Below are 19,282 nucleotides of genomic sequence, written 5' to 3'. Positions count from 1 at the left end.
TGTTAAAGGTGTGCCTTTCATTTAATATTGCAGACAATGGTTGCCAAAAGTATTTTTAAGCAAGGAATGATGTGGTTGTGTTGCTTTGAGGAAAAATAATTCAGATAATGCTGTAGAAGCTTAGAGTTGGTTTGGTTACAAGATCTCTTAAGAGATAAATGGTTTGGCAAGGAGAAAAAGATCTTACAGACACATTGATAACAAATGGAAAATGTGTTCTGGAGAGTGAATGTATTCTAAAAATATATCAGAGAAAATGAACAAGGCTTAGATTCCGTGTTAGGATGAAAACCCAGGGAAGAATCAAGAATAATTAAGGGGAGGGCACCTGGATGGCTCAGATGGTTAAGTGTCAGACTCTTTGTTTCAGATCAGGTCATGATCCCATGGTTCACAATCGAGCCCTGCATTGGGTTCCGTGCTGATGGAATGGAGCCTGCTTGGAATTCTCTCTCTCCCCCCCCTCTATCTCTGCCCCTTCGTAGCTAATGCTTTATCTCTTTCTCTCAAATTAAATAAATTAATTTCAAAAATAGTTCAGGGGGTTCTCACTAAGGTTGCTGTCGGTTTGGTATTGAGATTCTGAAATTCTAACCTGTAGAATAGCAATTGTTTTCAGAAAATGAAACATCAGAAATTTTAGAGTTCACAAATAATCCATATGTATATAGCCAATATTCCATTTGCTTTAGGATGGAACTCAAGAGGGGGTATAAAATGTGGATGTGGATTGCAGATTTATCGACAGAGATTTCTAGATAGACGGTAGTTCAAGCCATAGAAATGACAAAATATCTCAGGAACAACGTAGAGAGAGAAGAGAAGCAAGGACAGAACGTTAGGAAAGCAAAACAGTGAAGTTTGTGCCCAGGGAGAAAGAACTGAGAATCAAGGTCCCAAGAAATAATAGGAAAAGAGAGAGAAGCCAATGGACAGCACAGTTTCATGAAGGATGGGACGTGCTTAACGCCATATTACACCAAGTAAGACAACGGTGAGCTCATCTGCTTTGTGCAATGGAAGAACAGTAAAGGTTTTACAGAAAACCGCTTCAACACAGTGGCAGGGGGAGAAGGAACAAAGAACATTTGAAAGTGATGACAGAAGGAGAAAAAGCATGAATACTTTGTGTCCAGTCATAAAAAGATGAAATTAATGGAAGACAACAGCTAGAAGAAAATGGGGCAGAGAGAGGGTTTTAAGTCCAATTTTATTTTTTTTATAGGATAGAGGAGCATATGTTTAGATGATGAACAAACAGATAGTGGGATATAAGAAGTTGAAGAACAAAGAGAGATAACAGGGTAAAAAGTTCTCATAAAGTTGGAAGGTAATAGAGTTGATTACACCATTGGAAAATAATTTTCTTCAGTGACTCAGTAACAAAGAAAGGATATGACTAACATGAGGGGGAAAGGCTCAGGAGTTTCCTCTTCTAAGTAGGAAAAGATGACAGTTCTGAAAACAAGGGGGGGACTCTAAAGACTGGCCCTGGGGATATAATGTACAGTATGGGAGCTACAGTAAATAACACTATCTTGTATACTTGGAAATTGCTAAGAGAAGAGATCTTAGGAGTTCTCCTCACAAGAAAAAAAGGCCACTATGTGCAGGAAGATGTTACCCAGACTTCTTGTGGTGATCATTCCACAATATATACCAGGATCGAATCATTACGTTGTATGCCTCAAACTAAAAGTACGTTGTATGAAAATTGTACCTCAACTTGTACCTCAAAATTGTACCTAACAAAAAGTAGTGTAACCAATAGTATTAAATAGTATTGGTAAATGGAAGTTAAGAAGAGACAGTCGTTTCACTCCTAGTCAATTTGGTGGGAAAAGATTGACTACCTGCTCATCTCCAGAGCCTCCCTTCCTCTTTGGCTGCCTCTGGGGAGCCAAACTCTGTATACTTCGATTGAGGCTAATGAGTTATATTGGGCAGGACCCTCCTGGGGCCACTAAAAATACACACATCCTCAGTCCCTAGAGCATGTACTTTGACTTTGGTGGCTTACCAAAAAGTATCCCCCAGATATAATATTAGCCCTTTCATACATGGGCAGATTCCATAGAGTTCACAGATTCCAAAGTGTGTTTAGCTGCAGACCCCACCGTCCACGCTCAACTACACCTCCTCGCATGTGCCAAAACACTCTGCATGAGTGGACAATCTTCCAGGTAAACCCTGGGGATGACAGAACCTATGCTAACAGTAATGATGGAGAGAAGCGTTACTACCTTGAACAAGCCTGAGCAGTGAGTAATTGTGTCTGCCCTTGCCTCTCAGAGTCACCATTTTCAAGGTATATCCTGTTGAAAGGTCGCCATATTGTAAATACACGAATCTGTCTTTATTCTAAGGGCTTTGTTCTATCTATTGGATCCTAGCTTTCACGGGGACAGCGGACATGTACTTTCATATGCAGGACCTTCACTCTCCCATCCATATGCCAATCTCTTCACTTCATACAACTGTAGTGGTTCTTCAAAGACCAGTGGCTGCTTCCAAAAGTTAGGTGGATATCTGTAATCTTTGTTATTCTTCCTTGGAAGGAGAGGCCATGCTCTTACTCTAACACTCATTCGAATGTTACTAAGAAGATGTGAGATTCTTTCCTTTGCTGCCGATTCCTTACACCCAGGAAGTTGATGGTGCTGCCTGCAGAACTGGTGTCTTTGGGTGAGTTGCTCTTTCCTGACAGTAACTTCTAGATGGAGGAGCAGTGTGACCTCCAGGTTAGCTGATTACCACTTCACTGGAGAGTGAAAGACTAAGTATTTTCTCTTCCAGCTCAAACCAAATGCTTGGTGGCAGATCCCACAAGCATGGAATCTGTGTTTATGTTTCAGATCTGTGAGTGTAACAAACAGGTCTATAGGACAATTGCCATCATTGGATATTCATGCCAGATGTGGGGAGTCAGTTTTCCCTTATACTGTAGGCTTCTGCTCTAGGAATAAGAGAATACGAGAACTTGAAATCAGATAGAACTCATACCTGCAACTTGTCTTAGCCTTGCATGCAGGTATTTATTTATAATAAAGAACTGTTATCATTTCACAGGCATCTGTGCATTCTACTATTGCTATTGGGTTGAATTGTGACCTTTGCAAACCTCCCCCACCAGAAAAGTGGTTGAAACCCTAAACCTCAGTTCAGATTAACATGGGACTTTATGTGAAAACAAGGTTCCTGCAAACATATTCAAGTTCAGATGAGGTTACACTCAATAAGGGCATGCTCTAACACAAACTGACTGGTATTTCTATAAGAAGGACAGAGTAGACAGGTGAGGGAGAATTCCATCTGCCTACAGAGGTAATAGTTGAAGTCCTGCAGCCACAACTCAAGGAAATCCCAAAACTGCCAGCAAAAGAGCCACCAGAGACTAGAAAGGTCCAAAGATGTATATTCTCCCCTGACAGGTTTCAGAGGTCCCGCCAATATCTTCATGTTGGACTTGTGTCCTCCTGACATATGAGACAGTGCATTCCTGCTGTCCTGAGGACAGACCTGGTTAGTGGAGCTTGGTTATCAAGACTAGGAAAATAATACAGCATATGGAAATTCATGTGAAAATGTCTATGTCAACTTAATTCTTCCCTTCTAGGCACAATGCATTTTACACACTTCCTAGCAGAATATATGTTTTCTTGGTTCTGATCAGTTTCTCTGCATCACTGAGAAGAACAAAATTATTGAGAATCAAGTTCTTGGCTGAGTGATGAGCTGTTTTGTTGATCTCCCAGAAATAACAGCCTATTGTAAACCCTGTGGGAGCCTTCTTCTGGGCACCACGATGGCCTGCAGAAGCCCCTTCTCTCACCCTTACAGCACATGGATAGAGGGAAGAAGCAGAGGTAAGCCCCAAAAACATGTGACAAATTCTACTGACTAGTGCCCTTTGTATGATTCTGGATATTTGGGACCAAGGCCTGATCATGTGGAAGATATAGACGTTAAGAGCCATGCTGTTACTACAGACAAGCAAGGACTGAGGAGGCTTCTTCAATATGGGACAATGGATCTACTGGAACATAAACCTCCCAGGGTTCGACAAAGAGCTAAGAATATCTCCTATTTCTTATTGAAAGCTAGAAACATCATGTCGTTTATTTGAAGGGGACAGTTGGGGTGGGAGAGTAGTCTTGAGAATCTCAATGCTTATTAGTGGTAGGCTTATACTTATGATCCTGGTATTTTGTTTCTTACTTTATTGCATTTTTAAACTTATTTTCTCAAATTCATTATACCCTTCAGCAACACAGCAACAAGAGCCAAAGAAGCAGTGAAAGGATTTAGGAATAAAAGGATAAATGGACCAAGAATCCTAAAGGAAGCACAATAGAGAGGTGACCGAAGCTCCTCTTGGCTCGTCATTGATTTTGCTACTAGAAAAGTTACTTTTAAAAATATAGAGTTCTGCAAGGTTCCATACAACCTAGCTTTTGGGCAACAAATCCTAGAATTTGAATAATCGAGACTATCTACTTGTTGTTCAGGATTTCCTTTGCTTTGCTATTGTCTCTGAGTGTCTATAAACCCTAGACTCACATTCAATAGCCTGTTCAAGTTCATAATCTTCTTCCCTATTGTGATTCATTCAACAAAGACTGGGACTCTAGTACATGCCAGATTCTTTTCAATCTCTTCATGAGATATTACTCTTGTCCAGGTTGTATTTACTATTAAACTTGCCTCACATGGCATAGGGGGAAGGGAGGTTATTTCTAAGAGCAAGCCCAGTTATTTTGCTGGAAACAGAATGATTCACATGACATGGCATTTATAGGAAGTACAGACTGAGATGCTGTAAAAAGTATTTCTCCACTGCACTAAAAAAGTTAGAAAGGGAGTTGTAATGTGAGACAAAAGAAAATGAAACATTGGATTGATGATTTCCTGACATTTTACTGAGATTGCTGTCAGTGATAATAAGTCAGGATTTGTCATCCTGCAAAGTGAACACAGGCATGATGAATTCTTCAGTCATTTCCAAGATGCTTCCCAATCAATAACCACGATTTTAGGCTCCATCCCCAGCGTTCATTAGTTTATGCATCAAAATGTATTGTTCCCCTTGTATAAAATTGGTAATGGTAAATTTCTCTATCTATGCACTTTCAGAAAACACATTTTTTCTCCCCACAAATTAGAAGTAGGGGAGCGCGATGCACGTATTTCAATTCTTGATGGCATACAAACATAGAGGGAAGGGACAGTGCAAATTTGCACCTTACTCAGAATGACTAGATTAATTTTTTTGAGAAACTACAGTTACCTTCAGTGTTCATGCATTCACGAAAAGACAGTGTCCCTGCTGGTCAAAAGTCCAGGGTGGAGTCAGTCTGAAGCCTGGTGAGTGCCCCTGGGAAACTTACTGAACCTCCTTCACACTCACTTCACTCATCTAGTCAACAGAGATCAGGAACGTGCCAACCTCAGAAGTCATTGGGAGAAAGTGCACCCACGTCCAGGGCAGTGCCTGAAACACAGAAGATGCTCCCGTTCAGGGGCTGTTTATCACCCCATCGCTCCCCAACAAGGAAGGGTGTGTGCAAACTCTCAGGCCTCCACCCAGATTCCACACACCCACTCTGGGAAAACAGGGCTGGACTGAAGCTGCAAGAGAAAACAGGGAGTCCTGCTAACTGTGCAGACTGAGTGCCATGGAAAGAACGAATGGCAGCACCTCCTCAGGATTCCTCCTCCTGGGCTTCTCCGACAGGCCTCAGCTGGAGACGCCTCTCTTTGTGGTCATCCTGATGGGCTACGTCCTGAGCTGTCTAGGCAATGGCACCATTATACTCCTGTCGCTGCGGGACCCTCGCCTGCACACCCCCATGTATTGCTTCCTCTCCAACCTCTCTTTCATGGACCTGTGTCTGACCACCTGCACCGTCCCTCAGACTCTGGCCAACCTCAAGGGGCGGGACAAGACTATCACCTCTGGTGGCTGAGTGACCCAACTCCTCATGGCCCTGGGGCTCGGGGGCGTGGAGTGTGTGCTCTTGTCGGTCATGGCCTATGACCGCTATGCCGCCGTGTGCTGCCCACTGCACTACCTGATCATCATGCACCCGCAGCTCTGCCTGCACCTGGTGCTCACTGCTTGGCTCACAGGGTTCGGCAGCTCGGTGCTACAGACAGCCCTGACCATGACCCTGCCCCTGTGCGGGAGAAACCAGGTGGACCATTTCTTCTGTGAAGTGCCGGTGATGCTCAAGCTGGCCTGCGCCGACACCTCCATCATCGAAGCTGAGGTCTTCGCGGTCAGTGTCTTCTTCCTCGTGGTGCCTCTGTCGCTCATCTTAGTGTCCTACGGCCACATCACCAGGGCCGTCCTGAAGATCAAGTCGGCCCGGGGCAGACGGAAGGCCTTCGGAACCTGCGGTTCCCACCTGATGGTGGTGATCATCTTCTTTGGCACACTCATCTCCATGTACCTCCAGCCTCCCTCCAGCTACTCGCAGGATGTCAACAAGAGCATTGCTCTCTTCTACACTCTGGTGACTCCCCTACTGAATCCCCTCATTTACACTCTGAGGAACAAGGAGGTCAAAGGGGCGCTGAGGAGACTGGTGAGAGGAACCGCAGGCTCCAGAGGGAGCTAATACAGGGTTTGCAGATTCTGGGTGACTACAACCCGGTTGTCACTCAAGTCAACAAATCCTTATAAAGCACCTCCTCTGTCTAGGGCATTGTTTCACTGACTTCGACTGTGATCAGCAATCACAACACTCAGCCCTGTCTCCATGGAGCTCAATATTTTAGTGGGGAGAATATGGGTTCAATAAAAGAATCTAAAAATAACTAGATGTATCCTCTATTGGAATGTATACAATAATGAGAATCAACAAATAATAGCTACATACATCAGCATGAATGCCTCTTGCAAGCACACTGCTGAGTGAAGGAAGCCAGCTGCAAAACAGTTCATACTGTTAGAACTGAATGGTATAAAATTTACTTTTAATTCATGTGAAATTCAGAAGCAGGCACAATGAATCTGTGGTATTGGAAGCCAGAATGGTGGTTGCCCAGAAGAGTCACGACTGGAAGGAGAAGTGGGGGAGGAGAATTCGGGGTTCTGCTTATATTCTGATGATGGATCTGAGCGCGGTTGATAGAAGGTGTACAACATGGGAAATGTCATCAGACTTTACCCTGAAGCTACTTCCACTCTCGTGTGCATGATGTACTTCGAATCACTTAATTTTAATGGGTTTGAAGCAAGCCCGATATGATCAGAATAGTATGATACTAAATAATCACATAAAGATTTGTGTTCCATTCACACGTGATTGGCTTTGTATTGCAAAGGAGCTATGTTACTTCTTTCCGGTGTACTGAACCAGTAGACTATATAGTGCTTATGATCTAAATAATATTTAGTCTAGTAGAATGAACCTTACCTAACTTTCCTTCAAAGACCTCAATCCAAGATCATTTGTACAGTGAGTTCTGGTTCTCTTCTTCCTTCTAAGTTGATTTGCAATTGTTTTATGGTGTCCATTTCATTTATTTCAGCTCGATCTTGGTTATTTCTTTCCTTCTGCTAACTTGGAGCTTATTTTGGTCTTTTCCTAGTTCTTGGAGGAGTAAATCCAGGTTATTTGTTTAAGAATGTTTTTCTTACTGTAGTCCTTTAAATGCTGTAAACGTTCCCTTTAGCGTTGCTTTAGCAGCATCGCATAAATTTGGTAAATAGTGTTTTCGTTTTTTCAAGATGTTTCTTGATTTCCCTTTGATGTCTTTGACACATTGGTTTGGGGGAGGTATGTTATTTAATTTTTACATATTTGCAAAATTGAGCTTTCCTTTTTTTTTTGGCTTTCCTTCGTTGTTGATTTTCATTTTCATAGGGATATGATCAAAAAAGACACTTGCATGAGGGCAATTTCCCCCAATTTGCAAAGACTTGTTATATACATTATCTTATGGTCTATCCTGGAGAATGTTCCTGGTGTGCTTAGTTAGAATATGCATTTTTGCAGTTTGCATTTTGCTTTTGGATGAAAGTTTCATATATGTGTATTAAATGCTTTTAATTATGGCTCAAGTCCAATATTTCCTTGTTGACTTTCAATCAGAATGATTTGTCCATTGTTAACATTAGAGTATTGAAGTCCCTACTGTTATTATATTGTCTATTTCTCTCTTCATAACTGTTAGCATTTGCGTATTTTATTTGGGTGCTCCCATGTTGGTTCCCATATATTTACCCTTGTTATATCTTCTTGATGAATTGACCCCCTTGTATACTGAGGTTTGTATCACTTGTTTTCATTTTTAGCTTAAAGTCTATTTTGTCTGATACAAATATAGTTACCTCTTCCCTCATAAACATTTATAAAACAACTAGCACCAGTCCTTCTCAAACTCTTCAAAGAAATTGAAGAGGCAAAACTCTTCCAAACACATTTCACAAGATTAGCATTAACCTTATGTAAAACACACATAAATCGTACAAAGCAAAAAAAGAAGGAAACCTATAGACCAGTATCTCTGCAAAATACAGATGCAAAATTTTCAACAAAATATTGATAAATCGAAATTCAGCAGCACATTTAAAGTTTCAAACACCATGATCAGAGGGATGTAGTAGGGATATGGGACAAACCAACATACACAAATCAGTCAATGCAATACATCACATGAGTAGAGTGGAATAAAAAAACGTATGTTTTTCTCAATAGATGCAGTAAGGCATTTGAGAAAACATGATATATTTTCATGGTAAACACTCTCAACAAATTAGTTGTAGATGGAATGTGCTTCAACATAAGAAAGGCCATTTATGACAAACTCGTGGTAACATACTCAGTGGCAAAAGGTTGAAAGCTTTTCCTCTAAGATCAGAACAAGACAAGGATGCCCACCCTCATTACTCTTACAGAACATAGTACGGGAAGTCCAGTCATTTGCTGAAGAGACTCTCTTTTCTCAACTGGATATCTTTCCTGGTAGGTTGAAGATTAATAGGCCATTGATTTGTGGGTCCATTTCTGCATTCTCTAGTCTGGTCCATTGATCTATACGTCTGTGTTGGTGCCAGTACCATACTGTCTTAATGATAAAAGCGTTGTAATGCAGCTTGAAGTTTGAAATCGTGCTGCCTCCAGCCATAGGTATCTATTCCAACATTACTTTGGCTCTTTGGCATCTTTTATGGTTTCACACACTTTGGAATTGTTTGTTCTAGCTCTGTGAAGAATGCTGGTGTAATTTTGATAGTGATAGCATTGAATGTGTAGATTGCTCTGGGTAGTATCTACAGTTTAACAATATTTGCTCTTGTAATCCACAAGTATTGAATGCTTTTCCATTTCTTTGCATCTTCTTTAATTTCTTTCCTAAGCTTTCCATAAGTTTCAGTGGATTCAATAAAGCAGGAAAGAATATCCAGTGGAAAAAAAGACAGTCTCTTCAGCACATGGTGTTGGGAGAACTGGACAGGTACATGCAGAAGAATGAACCTGGACCACTTTCTTACACCATGCACAAAAATAAACTCAAAATGGATGAAAGACCTAAATGTGAGACATGAAACCATCACAATACTAGACGAGAAAGCAGACAACAACCTCTTTAACCTAGGCTGCAGCAACTTCTTACTAGACAGGTCTCCAGAAACAAGGGAAACAAAAGTAAACATGAACTATTGGGACCTCATCAAGATAAAAAGCCTCTGCACAGCGAAGGAAAAAAAAATCAACAAATCTAAAAGACAACAAACAGAGTGGGTGGAGGCATTTGCAAACAACATACCAGATAAAGGGTTAGTATCCAAAATCTATAAAAAACTCAACACCTAAAATCAGGTCATCCAGTTAAGAAATGGGCAAAAGACATGAACAGACACTTCTCAAAAACAGACATCCAGATGGCTAAAAGACACATGTAAGATGCTCATCATTGCTCATCATCAGGGAAATACAAATGAAAACCACAATGAGATACCACCTCATACCTGTCAGAGTGGCTAAAATTAACAAGTCAGGAAAAAACAGATGTTGGCAAGGATGTGGAGAAAAGGGAACCCTCTTGTACTGCTGGTGGGAATGCAAACTGGTGTAGCTACTCTGGAAAACACTGTGGAGATTTGTCAAAAAATTAGAAATAGAATTACCCTATGACCCAGTAATAGCACTAGTAGGAATTTATCCACAGGATGCAAGAGTGTTAATTTTAGGGGCATGTGTACCCCAATGTTTATAGCAGTGATATCAACAATAGCCAAATTATGGAAACAGCCCAAATGGCCATAAACATTTGCATGAATAAAGAAGATGAATGAATGGATAAAGACTGTGGTGCTTACACCTGTCAGAATGGCTAACATTAGCAACTCAGGAAACAACAGATGTTGGCCAGGATGCGGAGAAAGAGGATCTCTTTTGCATTGTTGGTGGCAATGCAAGCTGGTGCAGCCACTCTGGAAAACAGTAAGGAGGTTCCTCAAAAAACTAAAAATAGAACTACCCTACAACCCAGCAATTGAGCTACTAGGCATTTATGCACGGGATACAGGTGTGCTGTTTCGAAGGGACACATGCACCCCCATGTTAATAGCAGCACTATCAACAATAGCCAAAGTATGGAAAGATCCCTAATGTCCACTGATGTATGAATGGATAAAGAAGATGTGGTATATATATACAATGGAGTATTCCTTCACAATCAAAAGGAATGAAATCTTGCCATTTGTAACTACGTGAATGGAACTGGAGGGTATTATGCTAAGTGAAATTAATCAGTCAGAGAAAGACAAAAATCATATGACTTCACTCATATTAGGAATTTAAGAGATAAAACAGATGAACATAAGGGAAAGGAAACAAAAATAGTATAAAAGCAGGGAGGGGGAGAAAACAGAGGAGACTCATATATATGGAGAACAAACTGAGGGTTGCTAGAGGGGTTGTTGGTGGGGGAATGGGCTAAATGGGTAAGGGGTATTAAGGAATCCACTGATTCCTTTACAACCTTTACATCCTTTACATCCACTGCTACCCAGTTTGGATGTAAAGTTAAAAAAAGTTAAATTAAATTGAAAAAAAAAAAAAGCAACTGTGATACACACACACACACACACAATGGAACAGTACTCAGCAATAAAAAGAATTAAGTCTTGCCATTTCCAAAAACGTGAAAAGATTTTTTTCATCCCACATTCACAATAGCATCAAAAATGATAAAATACGTAGGATTAAATTTAACCAAGGAGGCAAAATAACTCTACACTTAAAACTACATAAGTTGATGAAACAAATTGAAGAGAATTAAGATATCCCTGTATTCATGAATTGGGCATTGAGAAGGGCACTTGTTGGGATGAGCACTAGGTGTTGCGTGTAAGCGATGAATCGTGGGAATCTACCCCTGAAACCAAGAGCACACTGTATACACTGTATGTTAGCCAACTTGAAAATAAATTATATTTTAACATATTAATACTGAACAATTTTCACAGTATTCAAAATCATCTCTAGATTCATTGCAATCCCTATCAAAATTTGAGCAGCATATTTCACAGATAGAGTAAAAACCAATCCTGAAATCTGTATGGAACCACAAAATCCCAATTGGCAAAGCCACTTCAACAAATAAGAACAAAGCTGGAGGCAGCCGACTTCCTGATTCAAACCATATTATAAATATCTAGGAATCAAACAGCATGTTACTAGCTCAAGAAGTGGACACATACACCAACTAAGAGCACAGAAATAAACCCATCCACATACGGACTACTAATATTTGAAAAAGGAGTCAGGAATATTCATGAGGAAACACGAGGAAACATGAGGTCTCTTTAATAAATCGTCACAGAAGGTGGGTAAATACATTCTGAGAAATGAAATTGGAGCCCTATAGCACAACGCTCAAAAATAACTTGAAATGGATTAACATGTAAACTAAGACCTGAAATTGTAAAGCTCCTAGAAGACAACATAGAGAAAACAATTCTTGACATTGGACACATTGACAGTTACCAAATGAGGCTGTTCTAGTGTTGTCCTATCCACTAACACAGCTACTCTTTATGATCCAAATTTCAATGTAAAGACTGAAAGACTGTGACTTCTAAATTTTTTAGCTCATTGTGTCTATAGGGGTATAGTTTGTTCCATGGAGCTCTTGAGTGGTACCAGATTCTACCAACAGCCATTGCTCCCCCCATCTCCTGGAAAGAGTTTTTTTTTTTTCTCCATTCAATGTGACCTGCAGGGATAAACTGTTACCACATACCCTAGGGTGTGTTTGTATTTCAGAACATATTGGAAATACATCATGTATGAGCCTGGCACTTCTAAGTAGGATAAGCTCAAGGAAACATATTTTCTTGTACTAATCATCTTCACAAGAGGGTTCAGAGATTGGCCTACAGAAGATTGGACATAGAGCACATTTTGTGCATGAGCATGTCTGTGGGGGTGTATGTCTAATAATATATGAATATATATGCTGCTTCCACCTAAATGCAAATGAAAATGTAACACGTTGTGGCAGACTATGAGGAGAATCATTCTGTGGGAATAGAGGTGGTTTTTCTAAGAAGGGCATTGAAACCTGGGAGAGATTGATTTCAAGCTAGAAAGAACACATTGTTAGCCAACATGTTTCCTTTAAATACATTAAAACTGAGTTCTCGCTTGAGATAAGTTACTAAAGAAGCTCTCGAAAGAGAATCTTGCAAAACTGTTTCACATTTCCAAGTGCTTGAAATGGGGACTTACAAATGTGAGAAAGCATTATGTGTGACCTGCTACCACAGATTCAGGGGGACGGGGCCCTGTCAAAGGCTTTGACCACTGATCAAGACAGGCCATTGATCATGGAGGTCCCAAATAACCCAATCAGTAGAAACGTCCACGATGCTTCTCTGAGACTCAACACACAAGTACAACAACTGAACAGCCTCATCCTGAAAAGAGGTTGAAACCATTCTCAGAAATGGTTCACGAATCAGAAGAACTTACACTTCCTAGAGATCTCGTAGATTTCATTCCCTCCAGTGGTTAAAATAAATCCACCCAACAATGTCAATGAATAGAATTAAATTTTTTATTTTTATTTTTTTTTTAATTTTTTTCAACGTTTATTTATTTTTGGGACAGAGAGAGACAGAGCATGAACGGGGGAGGGACAGAGAGAGAGGGAGACACAGAATCAGAAACAGGCTCCAGACTCTGAGCCATCAGCCCAGAGCCTGACGTGGTGCTCGAACTCACGGACCGCGAGATGGTGACCTGGCTGAAGTCGGACGCTTAACCGACTGCGCCACCCAGGCACCCCTAGAATTAAATTTTTTAAACGGAGCAAGTGTGGGAACCCAGAAAGGCCCCCCAACGTGGACCTCAACAGCCTATTGATCACTTTGAATAGAAGCTACTGGGGAAAGAGCAGGTGGGAGGACATCACACCCTCCTCTGTCCCCCTGGAAGCAGGAAATATCTCCCGAATGAAAGTCCCCTCCCAGGTCTAAGAAGGAAAAATGACCACTTATCACCACAGGTAGGGACCTTAGAGCTGAGAAGGCTGTAGAAATAAACCTGCTATTTCTTTACTAACCCACTACCTCAGCCCACATTCCACTTCGCATTCCCTGCTAACTGCAGCTCCAAACCCCAGTTTTCTTTCTCCTGTCAATTCCATGCTCATCTGTTGTCTCTCTATAAACGGGGTAAAAACCACCTACTTTGCTCATTTCTTTGGGTCTTAATGTCCAGATTGGGCCTCCGTGTGGTGGTAATAAAACTTTGGGTGTTTTCTCCAGTTACTCTGTCTCATGTCAACTTAATTCCAAAACAGCGGGGAAAGAAGGAAATGTCTCCTCCAGAAGCCAGTGTCCTGTGTCTAAGGCCACCTAGGGGAGCCCTTCCCTGGATGCCACTCATCTCCAGTCATTCATCCTCTCCTTTCTGCATCTACACGCAGCCCCCCTTTCCCCTGCAAACCACGAGTCCACACACAGTGGTTCCCAGTCTGCACCATCAGGGCTCAAACATGCCACAACACCACTGTGGTGTTGAGTGGTGAAAGAGAGCTCTCACCCGTGTCACAAAACAAGCATCCAAAAAGCAGTCATCTGTGAAGGGAGGCATTAGCAGGGGTCTGTGACCTGTTCCTGCCTCCTCCTTGAGCCCGGTCATAGTGGGACTCTGGCAAACAGTAGCTGCGAAATGAGCAGACTAGGAGGTACTGGAGGGTCTCACAGGGGTGACTGCACTCTGATGACTGATCCAGGAGTGAGTTTAGCAGGACGCAGAGGGCGTGTTCAGAGTGCAGTCACCCTACACTGCACACCCTGCCGTTATGCTAACGTGTGACAGCCCCAAGGCCAGGACAGGGCTAAGAAGGTAGGGACGAATGTAACTGAGAATGTCCCTTCCCTTCTCTGGGCTCACTGGTGCCACAGGGGAGGGCCTGGGGGGTGGGTTAAAAAGGTGACAAAGATTAAACAGAGTACATGTGATGACGGAAATGTGGAATCACTGTATTGTACACCGGGAAGAATATAAAACTGTAGGTTAACTCTAATGGAATGACCATAAAAATTTAATCAAACACTAAACTAATAAAAGTGAATTCTAAAGAAAAAATTTGTTGCAAAACAAAGAAGTGTGTTTCAAAATGAAAACAGTATCACAATGGCGACATGACACCATGGCCTGATATCTGAACAGCTTTACCAGGATGGATGTTAGCAACTTTTGTCCGAGCTAAGGTTTGTTTTTCCTACACTTGCCCTCCTGCTTCTGGGAAAAAGTTGTGATCCAGTCAGGCTACAGCCATTGTCACAGAGCCGTGAGCTGCTTGAGAGAATCAGCAATAGCCTCCAGCTTTTGTGAGAAAATGCTACAGTATTAATATTTATTACAGTGTTCTAGTGGTCTTTATTCTTATTTTGCTATGTATTATGGTGTCTTGTACCCGTCCTTTGCAATTAGCAATGGAATAGTGTTCTCTAAAAGGGGGTGAAATGAGAAAATCCTGTGAAACTTTTTACAATATTAATATGATGCAGATGGTTTAGGAACACTAACTCAGCGTCTCTGGAGGCTGCCATGCGTCCATGAACTTGGAGTTTGAACACTCACTTGCATGAAAGAATGAATTAAGGAAGCTCCCTTCAGAGTTGTCAGGGGAAATGTGGAGGACACAGAAATCTTAAAGATTCTGGCATTCGAAGTCTTCCATGAAAGGGTCTTTCCCCAGTCATGTGGAGTCATAGCCCCTACACAACACCTTCCTCATTGCCCCCATCACATCCTTGTTCCGCAGGGTATATATGAAGGGGTTGGCCATGGGGGTGACGATGGTGTAGAAGAGAGAAATGAACTTGCCCTGATCCTGGGAGTAGTTGTTGCTGGGCTGGACATAAGCATAGATGGCCGAGCCATAGAACAGGGAGACCACCGTGAGGTGGGACCCACATGTCCCAAAAGCTTTCCTCTGCCCTGTGGCTGACTTTATTCTTAACACTGCCCTGACTATCTGACCATAGGAGAACGTGATTAATGCCACAGGTATGAGGAGAATGATCACACTGGCAAAGAAGATCTCATTCTCATTCCCAGTGGTGTCAACACAGGCAAGCTTGAGCAGTGGGGTGACCTCACAAAAGAAGTGGTGTATTTTATTTCTCCCACAAAGTGGTACAAGAAATATGAGCACCGTCTGCAACGAGGAGTTGGCAAAACCAATGAACCACGATGCAGAAGCCATCAGGGCACAGAGACGGGGGTGCATGATCACTGTGTAGTGCAGGGGCCTGCAGACGGCTGCGTAGCGGTCAAATGCCATCACCCCCAACAGAATGCATTCTGTGGATCCCAACCCTAGAGCGACGAACAGCTGAGCTACACAGCCAGTGAAGGAGATAGACTTGTCTGCTCCCCTGAGATGAACCAGCAGCTGAGGAACAGTGCTGGTCACGTAACACAGGTCCAGAAAGCTTAGGTTGGACAGGAAAAAGTACATGGGAGTCTGCAGGTGTGGGTCCAGGCGGGACAACGCAATGATGGTTGTGTTTCCCAGCAGGGTGAGCAGATAGAAGATCAGAAGAACCACAAAGAGGACTCGCTCCAGCTGAGGCCGGTCAGAGAAACCCAGCAGGATAAAGCCAGTGAGAGAACTTCCATTTTTCGGGTCCATCTTTTCTTACTATGTGTTTCCTGTCAAGACCAAGCATTTAGCAATTTATACAATAAATCTCAAAAAAAAACCCCACCAAATACAGTTTGTGGTTGGTGGAATGATCATATGAAAAGATATAGCCATGGGATTTTATGAAAACTATTTGAATAAATGATGCACCCATGAAATTGCCATAGTTTTGTGAATTTAGTTCCACATTGTCACAAAAAGTGAATCATTAGTTTTTTAGATAAAAAAAATCAAATAATGGACCTGTTTTTGCCTCAGTCATAGGAAATACGGCCTTTCAGTCTGTGCTTACTAGTACTGTAAAATGTACATACATCTCACTAAATGTAAATGGAGTGAATTCTCCAATGAAAAGACATAGGGTATCAAAATGGATAAGTAAACATGTCCCATCAATATGCTGCTTACAAAGACTCATTTTACACCCAAAGACACCTACGCATTGAAAGCAAGGGGATGGAGAACCATCTATCATGCTACTGGATGTCAAAAGAAAGCTGGAGTAGCCATACTTGTATCAGAAAAACTAGATTTTAAAAGAAAGACTGTCACAAGGGATGAAAGAATGGCATTATATCATAATTAAGGGGTCTATCCATCACGAAGACATAATGATTGTGAATATTTATGCCCCCAACATGAGACACCCAAATATATGAATCACTTAATCACAAACACAAAGAAACTCATTGATAATAATGCCATAATACTAGGGGACTTTAACACCGCAATTACAACCATGGACAGATCATCTAAGCTTAACATCAACAAGGAAACAATGGCTTTGAATGACACACTGGACCAGATGGAGTTAACAGATATGTTCAGAACATTTCATCCTAAAGCAGCCGAATATGCATTCTTCTCCAGTGCACATGAATCATTCCCTAGAATGGATCACATACTGGGTCACATTAACCCTCAACAAGCACAAAAATAACAAGGTCATACCATACATATTTTCAAAGTACAATGTTATGAAACTTGAAACCAACCAGAAGGAAACATTTGAAAGACCATGAATACTTGGGTTTAAAGAACATCCTACTAAAAAATGAAAGGGGTAACCAAGAATTTAAGGAGGAAATTAAAAAAGTATATGGAAGACAATGAAAGTGAAAGTATGACTGTTCAATTCTCTGGGATGCTGCAAAGGTGGTCATAAGAGGGAGGTATTTAGCAATCTAGGCCTTCCTAAAGAAGGAAGAAAGGCCTCAAATATACAACCTAACCTTACACCTAAGGAATTGGAAGAAGAACAGAAAATAAAGCCCCAAACCAGCAGATGACAGGAAATAATAAAGATGAGGGCAGAAATCAATGATATCAAAATAAGAAAACCAGGAGAACAGATCAATGAGACCAGGAACTTGCTTTGTGAAAGAATTAATGAAATCAGTAAGTCCCTAGACAGACTGAGGAAAAGAAAAAGGAAAGGACTCAACTAAATCATGAATGAAAGACGAGAGGTCACAGCCAACACAGCATGAATACAAACAGTAATAAGAGAAAATTATAAGTAATTGTACCCCCAATAAAATGGGCAATCTGGAAGACATGGACAAATTCATAGAAACCTATCAACTACCAAAACTGAACCAGGAGGAAAGAGAAAATGTGAACACACCTATAATCTGTAAAACAATTGAATCAGTAATCAAAAATCTCCCCAAAAAAGAGTCCAGGGCTGGATGGCTTTCCTGGGGAATCGTTGCAAACATTAAGGAAGAGCTAACACCTATTCGTTTGAAGCTGCTCCAAAAAATAGAAATGGAAGGAAAACTTCCAAACTCATTCTATGAGGTCAGCAGTACCTTGATTCCAAAACCAGACAAAGGCCCCACTAAAAAGGGGAATTACAGACCAATTTCCCTAATGAACATGGATGCAAAAATTCTCAAAAAGATACTAGCAAACTGGATCCAACAATACATTAAAAGTATTCTGCACCACGATCACGTGGGATTTATACCTGGGATGCAGGGCTGGTTCAATGTCCACAAATCAATCAGTGTGATACATACATTAATACAAGAAAGGATAAGAACCCCATGATCCTCTCAATAGATGCAGAAAAAGCATTTGACAATGTAGAGCATCCTTTCTTGTAAAAACCCTTCAAGAAAGTAAGGATAGAAGGAATAGACCTCAAGATCATAGAGGCCATATCCAAAAAACCCACAGTTAATATCATCTCCAATGGGGAAACGCTGAGGGCTTTCCCCCTAAGGTCAGGAACATGATGGGGATGTCCACTCTCTCCACTCTTATTCAGCATAGTGTTGGAAGTCCTAGGTCTCAGCAATCAGACAACAAAAAGAAATAAAGGGCATTCAAATAGGCAAGGAGGAAGTCAAGCGTTTACTCTGCGCAGATGACATGACAGTGTACATGGAAAACCCAACAGATTCCACCAAAAACCTGCTACAACTGATACATGAGTTCAGCAAAGTCACAGGATATAAAATCAATGTACAGAAATCGGTCGCATTTCTATACACCAATAATGAAGGAGCAGAAAGAGAAATAAAGAAGTAGATGCCATTGCAATTGCACCAAACCCTTACAATACCTAGGAATAAAACTAACCAAAGCGGTGAAAGATCTATATGCTGAAAACTGTAGGAAGCTTATGAACAAAATTGAAGAAGACACAAAGAAATGGAAAAATATTCTAGGCTCCTGGATAGGAAGAACAAATATCGTGAAAATGTCAATACTACCCAACGCAATCTATGCATTTCTTGCAAACCCTACCAAAATAACAGCAGCATTCCTCACAGAGCTAGAACAAACAATTCTAAAATGTGTATAGAACCACAAACACCCTGAATCGAAAAGTCATGTTGAAAAAAAAAACCCAAAAGTGGAAGCATCACAATTCTGGACCTTGAGCTGTATTACCAAACTGTATTCAACAAGACAGTATGGCACTGGCATGAATACAAACACATATATCCACGGAACAGAATAGAGAACCCAGAAAGGGACCCACAAACCATTAGGTATGGCCACCTAATCTTTGACAAAGCGGGAAAGAAGATCCAATGGAATAAAGACAGTCTCTTCAGCAAATGGTGTTGGGAAAACTACACAGCGACAT

The 19,282-nt window shown here is 41.3% G+C and overlaps 2 protein-coding genes across 2 annotated transcripts; one reads left to right on the top strand and one right to left on the bottom strand.

Annotated features, from left to right (window-relative positions):
- The first annotated feature begins 5,675 nt into the window (after positions 1-5,675).
- On the top strand, positions 5,676-6,620 carry LOC122489135 (olfactory receptor 2G6-like). Its single transcript, XM_043590653.1, is given in 1 exon segment — positions 5,676-6,620. A coding segment is annotated over 1 exon segment (945 nt).
- Positions 6,621-12,805: 6,185 nt separating this feature from the next.
- Positions 12,806-16,167, bottom strand: LOC122490249 (putative olfactory receptor 2B8). The gene is made up of 2 exons (XM_043592847.1): positions 15,259-16,167; positions 12,806-12,919 (listed from the first exon to the last, which is right to left on the bottom strand). The coding sequence occupies exons 1-2, from the start codon at positions 16,165-16,167 to the stop codon at positions 12,806-12,808; spliced, it is 1,023 nt and encodes a 340-aa protein (XP_043448782.1).
- Positions 16,168-19,282: the final 3,115 nt, after the last annotated feature.

Source organism: Prionailurus bengalensis, chromosome B2 (assembly GCF_016509475.1).
Source record: "Prionailurus bengalensis isolate Pbe53 chromosome B2, Fcat_Pben_1.1_paternal_pri, whole genome shotgun sequence".
In the NCBI taxonomy this organism is placed as follows: Eukaryota; Metazoa; Chordata; class Mammalia; order Carnivora; family Felidae; genus Prionailurus; species Prionailurus bengalensis.
The sequence above is the reverse complement of the archived record's forward strand: the minus strand, read 5'-3'. Positions and strand labels throughout refer to the sequence as shown.

Excerpts from the sequence above, each read along its gene's own strand:
- LOC122490249 (XM_043592847.1), bottom strand. The coding sequence starts at position 16,167 with ATGGACCCGAAAAATGGAAGTTCTCTCACTGGCTTTATCCTGCTGGGT. Across the intron at positions 12,920-15,258 it reads TGATGGGGGCAATGAGGAAG|TTGTTGTACTTGTGTGTTGA; the intron begins GTGTTGTGTAGG and ends GAGGCTGTTCAG.